The sequence below is a fragment of the Eptesicus fuscus genome, chromosome 6, assembly GCF_027574615.1.
Source record: "Eptesicus fuscus isolate TK198812 chromosome 6, DD_ASM_mEF_20220401, whole genome shotgun sequence".
NCBI lineage: Eukaryota > Metazoa > Chordata > Mammalia > Chiroptera > Vespertilionidae > Eptesicus > Eptesicus fuscus.
The window spans coordinates 16,846,592-16,859,924 of record NC_072478.1 but is presented as its reverse complement, the minus strand read 5'-3'; the positions used below and the strand labels follow the sequence as shown (position 1 = coordinate 16,859,924).

The following is a 13,333-nucleotide window of genomic DNA, read 5'->3' as shown; positions in this document are numbered from 1 at the left end:
CCTGAGGATCACTCATCTGGCCCGATTATGCTCAGCCATTTCCGGGGTCACTCGGGGACGTCTAAGCTCAGGCGAGCCTAGCTGAGCCCAGTCTCGGGATTAGTCGTCTGGCCCAACTGCGCTCGGCTATTTCCAGAATCGCTCGGGTGTCCCAAAACCCAGGCTACGCTCCGGATCGCTCACAGGACCCGACCGCGTTCGGCTGTTTCCGGAAATGTTGAGCATCTCGGGGACACCCTACCTCCCTTCTCCAGTCCCGCGGGAGTATGTTCGGCTCTTTCCGGAAGCACTCCGACGTCTCCGGGCTCCTCCTCAGCCTCCCTTCTCCCGCCCGACCCGAATGTGCTCGGCCATTTCCGCCGGGGGTGGGCCGGGTCATTCGGAACCGCGGCGGCGGAGGCGGGGATCCCGCGGTGGCGCTGACGGCGACCGTGGTGGAGCCACGGGTCAGGCTCGGCTCTGCGTTACGGCCGACTCGGCGTCGGCGTTAGTGGCCACGACCAGTAAGTCCGGGCCGGCCGGCGTGACAGGCGGGGCTGGGGGTGCGTGCAAATGCGGGCGCCTCGGCAGAGTTTGGCCCGTGGGACCTGGGGAGACCACAGAAAGCGGGAGGCCTCGGACTCAACCTGGCAGCCGTGCAGCCACCCGCACGGAGGGGGCGGATCGGGGGCCTCCAGGCAAAGATAAGGGACTGGAGCCTTGGCCAGGAATGGAGGGAGGCCCTGCTGGGAGTGGGGCGTCAAGCAGAAATGAGGGGCTCCAGGCATTATGTGAGCATAGTGAGGTATGAGGGTCGGGATTCGGCTCCACTTCCGGGGGTCCGCGCAGGCCTGAGTGTGCGTCTGGACACTCACGAGCACGCAGGCCCTGCATCCAGCCGCAGAGCCCCTGCCAGGCCGGCCTCCGCTACCCCGCCTCTTGGATTAGGGGAGCCTTGGTCCCCGGTGCGCACACCGGGCGTGTGCAAACGAGTGCAGACAAGCGAATCCAGGCGGTTTTCTAAACGTCCCCTCTCTGGACCTGTTTCCCCACCTGTAGCATGGGGATACAGGGGCCAGGGAGCGGGTAAGTTGGGGGGCCCCGGAATGTGGAGCCTCTGCTCTCTTTTCCACACCTCCTAGGGCTCTCGGTGGTGGTGGTGGTGGTGGTGGTGAAGGAGGAGGAGGAGGAGGAATAATGCTCCTACCCTCTCACCCTCTGCCGGGCAGAGGTCCTGCGTGGTCCGTGACTTCCTTAGAGCCATCCAAGCAACTTCCCACTTTCAAGCCTTTGCATGTGGCCAGTGCCTGCTTCTGTCTTTAGTGGGGACCTGCCCTCTAGAAAAGCACCCCCCACCCCAACCTCTCAGAAGGACTGAACCTGCCGAGCTGAGACTGGGGATGTGTGTTTGCTGAGCTCTGTCTCCCTGAGACTGGGGACTCCTGGGGGTTGGTCATCACCCTGCAAACAGCAGCCTCTCCATTGGCAGCCGCCATGCCCTCCTGCCACCCACCGTTCACCCTGGGGCTAAGGTCTTCTCAGCCTCCCACCGACCTGCTTATGTTCTGAGCACCTACTGTGGGCCCTGCGCTGAGTCAGCCAGGACTCCTGTTCATCTGTTCCTGTCTCCTTTGCAGAGATCAGAGACCCCTTTGCCTGTGGGAAGGTGGGGTGAGTAATCTGCTGGGACCTCCTTTCCTACCTCTTTGTGCCCCTACTGCCTCCTGTCCTCCGCTGGCCCGATCCCTCCTCAGGGCTCCCCCAGCTCCCTGAGCATTACCTGCTCTGATTACAGCTGGCCATGTGGCTGCTACCTTCTCTCATCCATCCTGGGCCTGGAAGTTAGGCAGATCTGGGGTTTTGAGTAGTGGCTTCCTGGCAGGACAAAGACCTGCCCGCCCTTAGCCTCAGTTTTCCCATCTCTAACAAAGCTTGTTTACCCAGCATACAGTACATCTGGGGCAGGTACCCCAAGGAACAGCTATTATTGCACCCACTTTTCAGCTGGGGAAACTGAGGCCCAGAGAGGGACAGGAAATAGCCCAAGGGTACCAAGTGAGTCAGGGGATTCCAACCCGGGATTTGGGCCTGTCTCTGGGTTGGGGGTGGGAGGAGTCCGACCGGGCTTATGCGGCCTTGCCCCTGCCTTGCCTGTCTCCCCCTAGGTCAGCATCCCCTGGTCCCCCGCCGAGCATGGTGACAGCCTGTGCCCTCGGGCCCCTCATGTGGCACAGCTGGAAGAACCGCCAGCCTCGGGCGCCTATGGCCTACCACGTGAGAGAGTGAGGGGCCAGGCCCAGTCCAGCCCTTCGGATTGAGGGGGCTTCGCAGCAACTGAATGACCAGAGAACACACTGGCGATCCCCTCCCACCAGTTGATGAATGATGGGCGGAGCGACGAGTGACCCTTGTAAGGGTTGTGGAATAATGACGGAAAACAAGGCATGAGCATCCCCTATAGTCACCTGTAACTTCTCGCCGGAAATAGAGGTCTGAGCACCTCAAGCCAACCCAGTGGACCCACCTGGCCCCCACCCAGCCGATGGGGCCACTGGGGCCCCGAGCAGCCACCTGACCTTACAGACCCTCCCCGCCCACCATGGCTGGCGCTGAGGGCTTCCAATATCGTGCACTGTACCCGTTCCGCCGGGAGCGGCCAGAGGACCTGGAACTGCTGCCCGGTGACGTGCTGGTGGTAAGCCGGGCAGCCCTGCAGGGCCTGGGTGTGGCCGAGGGCAGCGAGCGCTGCCCGCAGAACGTGGGCTGGATACCTGGCCTCAATGAGCGAACTCGGCAGCGCGGTGACTTCCCTGGTACCTACGTGGAGTTCCTGGGGCCGGTGACCCTGGCCCGGCCTGGCCCTCGTCCCCGCGGCCCCCGCCCACTGCCTGCCAGGCCCCAAGAGGGGCCCCCTGAGCCAGGTGAGCCATAGGCAGGGACTCTGTCAGGGATGTGGGAGGGGGGGTCCCCTTAGACCCTCAGTTTCCTCTTCAATAGGCAATGGTGCCTCTTCCAGGGAAGGAATAAGGACGTTTAGTCAGTTGACAAGTGTTGGCTACGCTGCTGTCAAGGGCTAGACGCAGCTCACAGTATTGGGAACACAGGGGTAGACACAGGCCTGGCCCCGCCCTCATGAGCCTGGTTCAAGAAATGAAAAGATTGTGATTAGCTGACAACAAAGGCTGTAAGGAAGGAGCTGGGGTGAAGGGCTCTAGGCAATGGGCCTAACAGGACAGAGTCCATGAGGTGGGAATGTAATGGGTTCAGGGAACGGGGGCCATGCTTCGAGGACGTCCTGGGATTAATTTTGAAGACAGTGGGGAGTCTTTAGTAGCATTCAGAGGCTCCATTTGGCTTCATTCTATGGTTTGTAGCCAGGGTTCCTTGAGGCACCCCCTTTGTTACCCTGATTTTACCTGGTTTCAAAATGAAGGGAGCCATGAAACCAGGAAAGGGTGGACGCTCCATGGAGGCCATACAGCAGGTGCCGTGTGAGGACAGCACACCCTCCCGAAAGACCCTCAGCCACCCCCCTTCTCAAGGGCGTGCTGGGGTAGAGACTCATGGGCACTGAGCATATGTTGAACTTGCTGTATGCTGGGCCGGGGGCGGGGGGGTGAGTTCTACCATGGAAATCAAGGCTCCGGTGTGGGGAAGAGATTGATGGGTGCTGAGTGCCCAGCATGGTCTGCTCTAGCCTCACAGCAGCCCGGGGAAGCCCATGTACAGATGGGGAGACTGAGGTGCATGGGAGTCGGGTCACTCTTTCGGGACCACCCAGTGAAGGCGGAGGTCCTGGGACACACCATGGCCCCCACCCAGGGCCTGTCTGGTTTTGTGCCATCGGGACACTGATGCCCACAGAGGGGGGAATGGGGGCACCAAGGCAGAGTGGTGCTAGCTTGGGACTTGCAGCATCTGGTGTCTCCAGGGCCTGGGCCTGGGCCCTGTGTTGGCCTGGAAGAGCAGGAGGTGGCCCCATCCGGGCTCCCAGCCAGAATCTGCCTCTCTCCCTGGTAACAGCCGCCTCCCTCCCCTGCCTGGCCCAGGTCCAGCCCCCACACACATCCCCGCTCAGGGCGGTAGCCCTGCCCTCCAGATTTTCCAGGCTGGGTGCCTTGGTGGGGAGGGGCCTCTCCAAACCTCAGTTTCCTCATCTGGAAACAGGGAGAACTGGTCTCTTTGTGCCTTCAGACCCTGCCCCACCGGGATCCTGGGACCACCCCCCCTGGGGAGCATGCTGGGGCTGCGTTGTTTCCTCCATCCCATCCCATGCAGGGTGCCGCGTGCAGCACCCCAGTGTCACGGGGCTGTACACCACGGTGCGGTTGCTCCCTCTCTGAGCCTCAGGTCCTTGTCCATAAAACGGGGTGATGGCTGTTCTGATGGACCCTCCCTCCCCATGTCACAAACTGGTCACAGAACCGTGGCAGCCCCACCTTCTCGCCCCTTGTTCTTTCACTTTTTTTTTTTTTTTTTTTTAATCTTTCGGGCTTTTTCACTGTAGCTGGGCCTTCCTCCAGCTTGAGGCACCACCTGGCCCATCACTCAGCGAGGCCCCACAGGCCCCTGCTTGCCCCTGTTGTGTGCCAGGGCGTCCCTGCCGAGGGCCAGAACCGCATCCAATGGTGTCCATGCAGGCGGAGCTGTGGAAACAAAGGGCCCCCTGGGAAGCTCAGAGCCTGAAGGGGCTGGGCCAGGGAGGCCCCTTTCCCTGGGGGGCGGGGGGGGGGGGCGGGGGAGGTTGATTTCAGCATTTTTAAAACGGGGAGATAACTTTTTCAAGGCAACATGACTTAGAAAGTAGAGAAAGTCTTTGGAGTGAGGTGTTCTGACCTAGATGGGGATATTTTCTTTTTAGACTCTACCAACCACGTTGTTATTCCACTGAAAAGGAAGAGGTAATGCCAGTTTCTCGGTTGAGGAAACTGAGGCACGGAGAACGTGGTTCCTGGGCGTGAGGTTGCACAGTGAGCAGTGGCAGGGGCTGAAACCTGTTGTGTGAGTTTCCGGGGCCACAAACTCCCACAAACCAGGTGGCTTCAAACCACAGGAGTGTATTTTCTCATGGTTCTGGAGGTCAGAAGTCCAAGATCAAGTGTGAGCAGGGCCACACTCCACGTGGAGGATCTTTTCTGCCTCTTCCAGCTTCTGGTGGCTCCAAACATCCTTAGCTTATGGCCGCCACGTTACCCCAATCTCTGCCTCTGTTGTAACATGGCTTCCCTTCTTCTTCTTTTTTAATTGATTTTAGAGAGAGAGGAAGGGAAAGAGAGAAACATCCATGTGAGAAAGACACACCAATGGGTTGCCTCCCGTATGCATCCCACCCAGGAATTGAACCCACAACCTTGGTATGTGCCCTGATGAGGAACCGAACCCACAACGTTTCGGTTGACACTCCAACCAACTGAGCCACACTGGCCTGGGCACGTGGCTCTCTTCTTATAGCTGCCAGTCATTGCATTTAGGGCTCTAAACCCAAGATGATCTCATCTCAAAATCCTTCCCTTAATTATATCTGCAAAGACCCTATTTCCAAATAAGGTCACAGTCACAGGTACTGGGGATCAGGATGTGGACATCATTTTGGGGGGACACTAATCAAACTACTACGCTCGGTCTGAGGTGGTGTGACTGTCTTGACCCAGAAAATGGTTTGCCACTAACTTGGTCCTCCCACCCTCAGCCACAGGGCCTAGCTTTCCCGGGCTAGTGGTCCAGATGCCAGGCCCTTGCCTGAGCTGGGCCCTGCCTGGAGCTGCCCCAGCTGAGATGCAGCAGGCCAAGAAGGGGGCTAGGGTCCTTCTGGGGATCCTGCCAACATGCTGTCCCCTCCCTGCCAGGCCTCACACTCCCTGACCTACCTGAGCAGTTCTCCCCACCTGATGTGGCTCCCCCACTGCTGGTAAAGCTTGTGGAGGCCATTGAGCGGACAGGTGAGCCTGGGCCTTGATGCAACCCCTGCATTCTGTTGCTTAATTCTGGTGATGGGCGACTCACCCCTTAACAGGGCTGCTGGGCTCACTCTGCATGGGAGAAGGCTGAGGCCAGACGCCCCGGGCCTCCTTGTTGAACTGGGGAAGGAATGGCTCCCAGGGGAGATGGGACCGCCCTTGCATGTGCTGTGTCCTCTGCCCCCACCCCCCTCCCCTCCCCCTGCTTTTATCTCTGGGAGGTGGAGTAGCCACACCCCACCTCTATAAGGGATCAGAGCAGCATTTGACAGACGTCTCACTCCTCCCCCACCAGGTCTAGACAGCGAATCCCTCTACAGGCCTGAGCTGCCGCCCCCATGCACAGGTGAGGGAGTGCTTCAATGGGTGGGGGGACAGGGAGTCGACCCCAACAGCCCCCACAGACATCGCCCTCCTGCACCCACAGACTGGTCCCTGAGCGACCTAGAGCAGTGGGACTCGGCAGCCCTGGCCGATGGCATCAAGGGCTTCCTCCTGGCACTGCCTGCGCCCCTTGTGCCGCTGGAAGCCGCTGCAGAGGCCTGCCGCGCCCTGCGAGGTGAGCCTTGTGGGGAACCCTGGGCACGGAGGGGCCGGAGCGTAAAAGCCCAGCTCATCCCGCTTTGCTGTCTGTCCGCAGAGGCCGCGGGGCCCGTGGGGCCAACTCTTGAGCCCCCGACGCTGCCACTGCACCACGCGCTCACGCTGCGCTTCCTGCTCCAGCACCTGAGCCGGGTGGCCCGGCGCGCCCCTGCCCCGGGTCCTGCTGTGCGAGCCCTGGGCGTTGCGTTCGGGCCTCTGCTGCTGCGTGCGCCTCCCTCGCCGCCACCAGGGGTCGCACCTGTCGGGTGAGCAGCCTGCGCCTGTGGGGGCGGGGCCTGGGGAGGGAAGGGGCGAGTGGGCGGGTTTAGGTGGAGGAAGGGCCCGAGACTGGGGGGTGGGGGGAAAGGGGGTAGCAAGCACAGCTGCTGTGATTGGGGTGGTAGGAAGGATAATAAGGGGTGAACCTGGGCTTCAGGAAGACCCCTCCTCAGAGGACTTGGGGCCTGGACCCGAGGAGAGGCACCTGTGTGGTGCCTGTACCTTCCCTTCTGGGTGCTGGACTCATTCAGGTCTGAGGTATTTATTGAGCGCTTACTGCACACACATAAGCCGCGGTTGGCTTCCCACACCTGCCTGCGCCATCAGCCCTGCTTCCCAGCCTTCATGTGTACTCACGCAGGTGTGCAAGCACATCCAGGACCATGTGCACACGCGTGTGCAGATCCCCCTACCTGCTCACTCCCCTCCCCTCCCCCAGGACTGAGCCCAACCCCGACTTCCCAGCTCTGCTGGTGGAGAAGTTGCTTCAGGAGCACCTGGAGGAGCAGGAGGTCGCACCCCCAGGTGACCCCCTTTTTGTATCACCCTCTCTTACTGTTGGAGGGCCGTGAGTGAAGACTCCGGGCCCCGCCAGCATCAGCAGATTTGGTGGCAGGGGGAGCCGACCACAGCACAGAATTGGTGTTCATTGTGTGTGTTTTCCTGTCCTCCAGCTCTGCCACCTAAACCGCCTAAAGTAAAGCCGGCCCCAGCAGGGCTGGCTAATGGGGGGAGCCAGCCCGCTCTGCAGGATGCTGAGTGGTACTGGGGTGACATTTCCAGGTAGGGTTGTGGGGTGGGGTCATGTGGTAGGCAAAGCCTGGAGGACGGGGTCTCCAATGGGAGGCCCCAATCCTGGGTGTCCCCACAGGGAGGAGGTGAATGACAAACTCCGGGACACACCTGATGGCACCTTCCTGGTCCGAGATGCCTCCAGCAAGATCCAGGGAGAGTATACCCTGACCCTTAGGTGGGGGCCTGCCCCTCTGGGGACTACTGGGGTGAGAGGTGGGAGGAGGCCATGTGCTGTGTCAGGGCCAGGAAACCTGGAAGTCAGGCTTGGGGTCCTCCTGGTTGGTGACACCCCCTCTTACCCACCCCTAGGAAAGGTGGAAACAACAAGCTGATTAAGGTCTTCCACCGTGACGGGCATTACGGCTTCTCAGAGCCGCTCACCTTCTGCTCCGTCGTGGACCTCATCACTCACTACCGCCATGAGTCACTGGCCCAGTACAATGCCAAACTGGACACACGGCTCCTGTACCCCGTGTCCAAGTACCAGCAGGTCTGGGGCCTGGGCAGGAGCCAGAGAGGGTGGCCCCGGGCCTGAATTGCCCAGGTGGCCTCACTGGTCACACTGGGTGTCCTCAGGACCAGATTGTCAAGGAAGATAGCGTGGAGGCAGTGGGTGCCCAGCTCAAAGTCTACCACCAGCAGTACCAGGACAAGAGCCGCGAGTACGACCAGCTCTACGAGGAGTACACACGAACCTCCCAGGTACCTCGGGCCTGCGCACATGGGGAGATGAGGCATGGAGGCCAGAGGCAAGGCCATGGGGACAGACAACTACTTCCAGGTCACAAAGCAGTCACTTAGCACCAGGAGCTGCCCTAAAAACATAGAAATAAATGCACGTGGTGGTTTTTGTTTTTTAATATATTTTTATTGATTTCAGAGAGGAAGGGAGAGGGAGAGAGAAAGAGAGAGAGAAACATCAATGATGAGAGAATCATTGATTGGCTGCCTCCTGCACACTCTCTACTGAGGATCAAGCCTGCAACCTGGGCATGTGCCTTTGACCAGAATTGAACCTAGGACCCTTCAGTCTGCAGGCTGACGCTCTATTCACTAAGCCAAACCAGCTAGGGCGTATGTGTTTTTATTCTTTTTTTTTTTTTTTTTTTAAGAACAAATGAGATGATGCCAGTCAGCCTCTTAGGAGCAGCTGGGCTAGGACATGAGAGATGTCTCGGTTAACCTGTGCATCTCTCAGTACCTCAGTTTCCCCATCTGTCAACTGGAACTGTGTGTTTTAATTCCTTCTCCGTCCCCTTCAACCTAGAGGTTATTTATAGTGATGACAGGAATCTGAGGGATTAGACAGGCAGCCAGGAGGTCACATTAAAGAACAGCATCTTGCCGAAACCGGTTTGGCTCAGTGGATAGAGCGTCGGCCTGCGGACTCAAGGGTCCCAGGTTCGATTCCGGTCAAGGGCATGTACCTTGGTTGCGGGCACATCCCCAGTGCGGGGTGTGCAAGAGGCAGCTGATCGATGTCTCTCTCTCATCAATGTTTCTAACTCTCTATCCCTCTCTCTTCCTCTCTGTAAAAAATCAATAAAAATATATTTAAAAAAAAAAAAAAAGAACAGCATCTTCTAAAACAGGGAAGGGGAGGCTTTCTTACTCTGGAACTGTGTTGAAAAACTCCTTTGGCAAGTTGAGATGCAGCTTGCTCAGATCAAATGTCCCTCTCGGGCTGGGAATGGCTCACTTCCCCTGCGGTCCCTGAAGGATTTCTTTCTTGTCCTCTTTTTACTGATGCGTCTGCTGAGGCTCTGAGTGGACAAGCTGCCTGCCTGGGATCTGTTAGGAACATCGTGACTTGGACAAGACTTAGGCTCCCTGAGTCTTAGTTTCCCCATTCATATTTCTGACTTTGTAGGAGGCTGTTGGCAGGCTCTGTGAAATGGTGCACGGGAAATGCTTGGTACAGCATTTACTCTGAGAAGGAACCGCATGAACGGTAGCAACTAGATTTATCATTAATTATCAGCAGTGCTAACAAGTCTAGGTGTTTGTAAGGCGCCCAAAGGAGCTTATAAAAGAGGAGTGTGTTTGGGGAAATGGGGCATTGAAGGTTGAATAGGAGTTCGTCTGGTGCAGTAAGAGCTAGAGGAATGACATGCCTAGTGGATGGAACAGCTTGAACAAAGAATTGGGATCTGCCATCTCCCTCATGCGGGACTTGCGGGGAGTCCCAGATGATGCTAAGATTCACCCCCTCCTCCAGGAACTGCAGATGAAGCGCACCGCAATCGAGGCCTTCAATGAAACCATCAAGATCTTCGAAGAGCAGGGCCAGACTCAAGAGAAGTGCAGCAAGGAGTATCTGGAGCGCTTCCGGCGTGAGGGCAATGAAAAAGAGATGCAGAGGTGAGTCCTGCCCTACCCCACCCTATCTAGTGCAATGCAAGTGGGAAAAGAAAAGAAGTAGAGGGGGCAGCTGGGATTCCAGGGGGAGGGAGGGTCAGTTGAAATGGGCTTTGAAGGCTGAATAGGAGTTCACCAGAGGAGAAATCGGGGAAACAGCATGTGCAAAGGCTTAGAGGCTGGGAGCCGTCCACGGCCTCTGAGCCACTCCTCCCCCAGGATCCTGCTGAACTCAGAACGGCTCAAGTCTCGCATCGCGGAGATCCACGAGAGCCGCACGAAGCTGGAGCAGGAGCTGCGGACGCAGGCCTTGGACAACCGGGAGATCGATAAGCGCATGAACAGCCTGAAGCCAGACCTCATGCAGCTGCGCAAGATCCGAGACCAGTACCTGGTGTGAGTGCCCTACGCTTGCCTGTGACCCCATTATGAGGACCTTGGCAAGGGCTCTCTCCCACCTGGGCCTTAGATGCTTACCTGCACCTGCTGTATGCTAGGCACTGTGCTGAGCAACCATGCACGCACATACTTTGTCGTCTCCAAGTCCTTTGTAAACTTTCCCCTTTCCGGCTAGGAAAACTGAGACGCAGAACAGATAACTGCGCTGTGCGTGCGAAGGCCAACAGCATTGTGTGCAGCCCCTAAGACGGAGTTTCTGGTGGTGATATGACCCTGCGGGGTGGCCCGTTCTGGAGGCTCCACAAGGGTTAACAGAAACAGAATAAATAGGGGGTTTCCTGGCGGAACCAGCCAGGCTCTTCCACCTTCAGGCTGGCCCCTTGTGGCAACCGGTGGTATTGCACCCAAACCCACCCTCCTTGGTCAGCCCTTGCCTCTGGGCAGGCTGGACTGGACTGGACCCCTGTGGTCTGGCCCTGCCTCTGCTGCTCCACCCACCTTTCCCTTTCCTCCCAGCTGGCTCACCCAGAAAGGCGCCCGGCAGAAGAAAATCAACGAGTGGCTGGGAATCAAAAATGAGACTGAAGAGTGAGTGACCACACGAAGGGTGGCAGGGAGGGCTTCCCAGGAGAAGGGCCATTTTGGGTGGGTTTTGCAAAATGAGGAGGAGGTCACCAGGAAGGGAGTGTGGTCCGGGTGGCAGGGGGCCTCAGAGGCTGTCGGGTACGTGACCAGCGCCCCTCCCCGCCTCCCCCACAGCCAGTATGCACTGATGGAGGACGAGGATGACCTCCCCCACCATGAGGAACGAACCTGGTATGTGGGCAAGATCAACCGCACGCAGGCTGAGGAAATGCTGAACGGCAAGCGGGATGGGACCTTCCTCATCCGTGAGAGCAGCCAGCGGGGCTGCTACGCCTGCTCTGTGGTGTGAGTGCCCGTGGGGGTGGAGGAGCCATCTGTTCCTTCCAGGAGCTCTTCTTGAGCACCTACTGTGTGCTAGACTTTGGGAAGAAGATCCCCATGGCTGCCACAGGAAGAAGGGATTACTGGGGGTAGGGGAGGAAGCTGGGACAGTGTCCAGGCCAGAGATGTTGGGGTCTGGACCAGGTGAGGGTCTGAGAAGTGAGGGAGCGGCCGGGGGAGCCCCTGAGGTGCCCACCTGACCGCCTGTTTGCTCACACCACAGGGTGGACGGCGATACCAAGCACTGTGTCATCTACCGCACGGCCACCGGCCTGGGCTTTGCGGAGCCCTACAACCTGTACGGGTCCCTGAAGGAGCTGGTGCTGCATTATCAGCACACCTCCCTCGTGCAACACAACGATGCCCTCACCGTCACACTGGCACACCCCGTGCGGGCCCCGGGCCCCGGGCCCCCCCCCACCGCCCGCTGACTCATACAGAGCAGGACTCCATCTTTCTGTCTGTCTGTCTCTCTTCTGTGTGAATCTTTCTCTGTCTCAATCTCTCTCGCTTGCTTTCTCTGAGTCTCTCTCTTCCTGTCACTCTTTCTACCCCCATCTCTGTCCTTTCTGTCTCTCTACGTCTCTGTTAGAGGAGCATACCTCCTCCACCCCATGCCCCCTTACCCCATGGGCACTGCCCTCCCCTGGCTCTGGCTGCCCCCACCAGTTCCTAGGGTCCCCCCAAGCTCCCCCTGCCTGTACCTGCCATGTTTACAAAGGCCCCTGGGGTGCTCAGCCCCAGCCTGGTGCCCTGATTTTTAAGCCATAGACCTGGGGTCGGGGCAGGAAGAAGGCAGGAAGGAACTTCGCTGGGCCACTTCCAAGAACCTCAGCTGTGACATTTGGGGCCGGGCGGGTCCCGAAGCCCCACAGACGCAACTTCCCCCTCCAAACCCTGAAGTGAAACCCGCACCGGTTACCCCCACATGGAGCTGCTGCCCAGAAGCCCTCCTCCCCCAAAAGCAAAATGATTAAAAATAACCTCAAGAGCGGGGCCCTATCGGACCCCAGCCTTCCCAGGAACCGAGGCTGCGGCAGGTCCCGCTGGGCCAGCCGAGACGCACCGCTGCCCACAGCACCTCCGCTCGATGCCGTGTCAAGGCTTCTTCTTGATCATGTTGGGTTCTGATTTTGTTTCCTTGACTGTAAACCCATTTTCTCCTCTTTGGGGACAAGAACCCCGGTTTTCTATGCTGCCATGGACACCCCCCCCCCGCCCCCCGCCTGCCCAGCTAGGCTGTCAGGTGGGTTTTGTATGGTACGTTGACACTGATGTGGATATAAAACATTGAACTCAGTGGGTGCTTCTGTTATTGGCTCTGGGGGCCGCTGGGGGCCCTGGCATTCACGTGGTCACACAGAGGTGGGCTTGGGTTTAACTCGGGCTGCCCGTGAGGGCCCACATCCCCAGCCCCGACCCCCCAGTGTAGCTGCTTATGTCCAGAGAAGTTGAGAGACCTGACCAAGGTCACACAGCAAGAGAGGTTCAAACCCTGAACTCTGGCTTGATCAGGGGACCCCAGACTCCAACCCAGCTCTTTACTGGCCCCCTAGGTTTGAGTCCCAGCACTCGGCCACCGGCCATACCCTGATGTGCAACTTCCCCGTTGCCACGTGTGGTCAATAGTCACAACCCCTACCACGCCACCCAAGGAGTTCTTCCATGTGAGCTGGGCTTATGTGTATGAGTCCACCCAGAATTGTAAGCAGTTACTGAAAGGTGAGCATGGTGGGTGGTGCACGTGGGCAGGCTAAATAGCCATCTCCGATGGTGACTAAGGAACACAAATTATTTAAGGGAAGGGGTTGAAGATGAAATATCCAAAGGGAAGGGCTGCACAGCGCTGAGCCAAGGGGACACTGGGTCCATGATGGCAGCGCCCAGTAGCTCGAGTTTCATCTTTATATGCAGTCGCTGGTGGGAAACTTGTCATCAGTAGGTTTGGGCCTGAGCTGGAGGGTTTGGAATGCAGGTGTACAGTCAGGGCCTTCAGGACAGTTTCCAGTCCTTGTGTG

At 58.4% G+C, this 13,333-nt stretch overlaps 1 protein-coding gene across 3 annotated transcripts; it reads left to right on the top strand.

The window, feature by feature from the left end:
• The first annotated feature begins 375 nt into the window (after positions 1-375).
• Positions 376-12,608, top strand: PIK3R2 (phosphoinositide-3-kinase regulatory subunit 2). Of its 3 annotated transcripts, XM_028132494.2 has the most exons (17): positions 376-503; positions 1,617-1,650; positions 2,145-2,900; positions 5,826-5,918; positions 6,232-6,282; positions 6,364-6,495; positions 6,577-6,784; positions 7,237-7,322; positions 7,472-7,580; positions 7,669-7,767; positions 7,902-8,082; positions 8,169-8,294; positions 9,811-9,953; positions 10,170-10,346; positions 10,866-10,937; positions 11,109-11,279; positions 11,539-12,608. In XM_028132494.2, the coding sequence occupies exons 3-17, from the start codon at positions 2,579-2,581 to the stop codon at positions 11,744-11,746; spliced, it is 2,178 nt and encodes a 725-aa protein (XP_027988295.1). In that variant the 5' UTR covers positions 376-503; positions 1,617-1,650; positions 2,145-2,578; the 3' UTR covers positions 11,747-12,608. The 3 variants fall into 3 exon arrangements, with proteins under 3 accessions (XP_027988295.1, XP_008154628.1, XP_054573250.1); XM_008156406.3 differs by lacking the exon at positions 1,617-1,650; XM_054717275.1 differs by lacking the exon at positions 376-503 and having other exon boundaries at positions 1,501-1,650.
• The last annotated feature ends 725 nt before the right edge of the window (positions 12,609-13,333 follow it).

Coding starts and splice junctions, on each gene's coding strand:
- PIK3R2 (XM_008156406.3), top strand. CDS start 2,579: ATGGCTGGCGCTGAGGGCTTCCAATATCGTGCACTGTACCCGTTCCGC. Junction 9,954..10,169: donor AATGAAAAAGAGATGCAGAG/GTGAGTCCTGCC, acceptor CTCCTCCCCCAG/GATCCTGCTGAACTCAGAAC. Junction 10,347..10,865: donor ATCCGAGACCAGTACCTGGT/GTGAGTGCCCTA, acceptor CTTTCCTCCCAG/CTGGCTCACCCAGAAAGGCG.